Source organism: Numenius arquata, chromosome 25, assembly GCF_964106895.1.
Source record: "Numenius arquata chromosome 25, bNumArq3.hap1.1, whole genome shotgun sequence".
Taxonomy (NCBI): domain Eukaryota; kingdom Metazoa; phylum Chordata; class Aves; order Charadriiformes; family Scolopacidae; genus Numenius; species Numenius arquata.
Window position 1 is genome coordinate 1,937,226 of NC_133600.1, and position 3,669 is coordinate 1,940,894.

The 3,669-nt window shown below is 59.1% G+C and overlaps 1 protein-coding gene across 1 annotated transcript; it reads right to left on the reverse strand.

The window, feature by feature from the left end:
- Positions 1-517: 517 nt before the first annotated feature.
- On the reverse strand, positions 518-2,335 carry LINGO3 (leucine rich repeat and Ig domain containing 3). Its single transcript, XM_074163830.1, has one exon. It carries the CDS (start codon positions 2,333-2,335, stop codon positions 518-520), a length of 1,818 nt encoding a protein of 605 aa, XP_074019931.1.
- Positions 2,336-3,669: the final 1,334 nt, after the last annotated feature.

Genomic DNA, 3,669 nt, shown 5'->3' on the forward strand with positions numbered 1-3,669 from the left:
TGCCCCGGAAGACTTTTCTCTTGGAAATTCATTAAAAAAAAATAATCATTGGACCAAAAAAACCAAAGCCAAAGCCCAACAACAAGAAAAGAGGAGAACCATAAACAACCACCAGGAAAGTTTTCCGGAGAGTCTCTTAAAAAAACAATGGGAAAGGGGGGGAAAAAAAAAGGAAGCAGTTTTTTTTCCCCAGGCCCAAATGCTGCTGATCTCTTGGCCAGAGAAATGCATAGTTGGTAGCAAAAATGTTGGCTACATTGGGAGCCCCTGGAGCCAGGACAGCCCCTGTTGCCCCGAGGGCTCTCCGTGGGGCCGGGACAGCCAGGGTCACCACTCCCCCACCCTGTGGTGTTGACGCCACTGGCTTCTGGCACATCTCCAGCCACATCCCAGCACAGCGAGGTCCCGCCACCAGCCCCGGGACATCACCGGTGCTCCCACACCCCTCCCCGGCCCCATCCCACCATGACCATGCTCGGGGCCAGGCAGCAGACAACTGTTCTCCTCCGGGAGAGGTTCAGATCATCTTCATGTTGAACTTCCTGGCTCCTCCTTGGCCAGTGGTGGTGGTGGGACCGTCCACCTTGCGGAAGGAGTACTCCACCGAGAAGTTGTTCTTGTGTTGCCCTCGTCCCCGGCTCCAGACGAAGAGGAGGAGGAAGCAGAAGAGCACCACACCCAGGAAGGTGATGCAGCCCATGGCCGTGGAGACCAGGATGGTCTTGAGGTCCAACGTAAACTTCAAGAAGACTTGCGTGTCGTTGTGAGAGGTGTCATTGAACTCGCTGAGGTACAAAGTCCGGTTCGCGTAGTGGGACCCATCGGCCGGGCGCCCCTTGACTGTCAGGGTGGCAAAGTAGGTGTCGTTGCCCCCGGCGTTGCTGGCGATGCAGATGTAGGTGCCGCTGTCCTGCACTTGGGCGAAGCGGATCTCCAGAGTGCCTCCCGGCAGCACCGTCGCCCGCCCTGTGCTGCGGGTGGTGATCATGCGGTGCTGGGGGGACACCCAGGCGATGGAGGGGTCCGGCTCCCCATCTGCCCGGCAAAGGAAGGACACGGACTGTCCTTCCCGGGCCGTCACATGCTGCAGCTTCCGATCCTTTATCTTGGGCTTCTGGCAGGTGAAGTACTCGAAGAGCACGGAGTCCGGGAAGTCGCGCAGGGCATTGCCCTGGATTTCGGGTGGCGAGGAGCACATGGGCTGCTGCCCATCGAAGTTGAGCGTCTTCCGTCGCTGCAGGATCCAGAGGAGGCGGCAGTCACAGGCCAGGGGGTTCCTGTCCACCCGCAGCGTCTCCAGCGTGTTGACAGAGTGGAAGGTGCTCTCCTCCAGCGTGGAGAGAAAGTTGCTGGAGAGGTTGAGCAGCCGGATTTGTCTCAGTCCGGAGAAAGCCTGCGGCTCCACAGACACCAAGAGAGCGCCCACGATGTGGAGCTCCTGGAGCCGGATGAGGTCTTTAAAGGAGCCCTTCAGCACAGTGCTAATGGGGTTGTAGGACAGGTTCAGGTACCGGAGGTACACCAGGTTCCTCAAGGCAGCGGCAGGCACTGCTGTGATGTTGGTGTAGGTGATGGACAGCGAGGTGAGGTTCAGGCCCTGGAAGCTGGTTGGGGAGACATCTTCCAGCAGTGGCCAGTTGTCAATCTCCAGCTGCAGGAGGTTGTAGAGCTTCTTGAAGTTTTGGTCTTCCAATGCAGAGATGCTGAGGTGCCGGAGCCGCAGCACCTCCAGGTTCTGGAGGTAGGAGAGTGACTCAGCCGAGATGGAGGTCAGGTTGCACTTCTCAATGGTCAACTGCTCCAGGCCCAGCAGCCCTGAGAAGGCCCGTTGGGAGATGTACACCAAGTCGTTATCGCCCACCTCCAGGCTCTTCAGATTTCGCAGGTCCTGGAACATGTAGTCCAGCAGGATGACGAGCTTGTTCTCGCTGATGTCCAAGAGAGTGAGGTTGGTCAGCTTGGTGAAGACCCCTGGGGGGATGAGCTTGAGCTGGTTCCCCCGCAGCCGCAAGGTCTGCAGGTTGAACAGGTTGCTGAAGGCGCCCGGCTCCACATTGGAGATGATGTTCTCACTGAAATCCAGCTCCTCCAGCAGCGGGTACGGGGAGAGGTCCCCCGGGTTCAAGCAGCGGATGCGGTTCTTGTTGAGCTCCAGGATCTTGGTCTCGGTGGGGATGCCCTCGGGGATGGAGGTGAGCCGCTTGCGGTGACACACCACCGACTTGATCTGCGGGGCACACTCGCAGCGGGCAGGGCAGGCTGCCACCCGCGGGGGGCTCAGGAGGACCAGGTGGAGGACCAGGACCAGGAGCCAACATGTCATTGTGTAGAGCATGGTCTTATGGGCTCACTACCATTCTCCCATGCGCCTGCAAAGGAGAGAGATGCAGAGTCAGCCCGGGGGAGACTAACGACGTCCTGCCCAGCCCCAGATCTGGGGGCTGAGACTGGAAAACGTCCCTCACACCATGGCCCTGGTAAGGCCCAGCACCCCCCAGGAAACCCTCTGGACCCCTTTCTCAGCACCCAGCGTGTGACCTGGTGACCGTGCTCTACACAAACCTGGTCTAAAGAAGCCTCGCTGCCTGCACGCAGCATTAGGAGAGCAGGGAAACTGAGGCAGGGAGAGACAGTCGTGAGAGGAAACGTGGCTGCAGATCCACATCTCAGCCTCTGCCCCACCACCAGCTCACACCCACTCCATGTCACTGATAGTGCACACACAGACATAGGGAACCCTGAGCAGGAGCGCACCAGGATAACGGGGGACACAGATCCCCCCCGGAGCAGTGTAGCAGCAAAGAGATGCAGCCAGAGGCCTTGAAAACTCATGTCACAGGTGGGATGCCATATCCCCTCTGCTCCCCATATGGCTGCAGCGAGGTCTCACCCAGCAGCACCAATCCTTCCCAGGCCCTGGGCTTGGCGAGGTCCTGCAGGACGGGGGATGCTCGGCACTGCACGTAGGGACGAGTCCCCCCATCCTTGTCCCCAGCGTCCCCCTCTTGGAGCGGATATTAAGGCATCTGTGGGCACAATCTTCGCAGACGTGGGATTAACACCGACCCTGCGCGGCGCGGTGCCCCGGCTGCCCTCCTTTCCAGGGATTAGCACTTTGCCACCGCTTTCCCTTTTCTCTGCTTCTCCTTCCCTGCTCCCTGTCAACCTTCTGTCCCCAAACCTGCCAGGCAGCCACCGTGCCTGGACACACGTCTCCCAGCACTGCTGCAAGCTCCTCAGCCTCCTTTCCGTAACGAAGCACCTTCATTAACCTAATTAAGTGGCAGAGCTGCTCGGCTGGGGTGCTGCAGGGTGTTTCCAGGCATGGTGAGGGAATGTGGGCAATTTGGCAGGTACGGAGAGGAGAGCCAGCCGTTCCAGCCACCCCTGAGGAGGTGCAGCGAGTGGGCCAGGTCTCAGCCCCTTGCTGGGGGCAAAAGGCCCAAAGAGAAAATATCCCAAATCCTAGAATCACAGACTGGTTTGGGTTGGAAGGGACCTTAAAGCCCATCCAGTCCCACCCCCTGCCCTGGGCAGGGACACCTCCCACCAGACCAGGCTGCTCAAAGCCCAGTCCAACCCGGCCTTGAACCCTGGGGCAGCCACAGCTTCTCTGGGCAAAATGAACCAATTGATATGACCCAAAGTGGTTCAACATCTCCTGGGGTT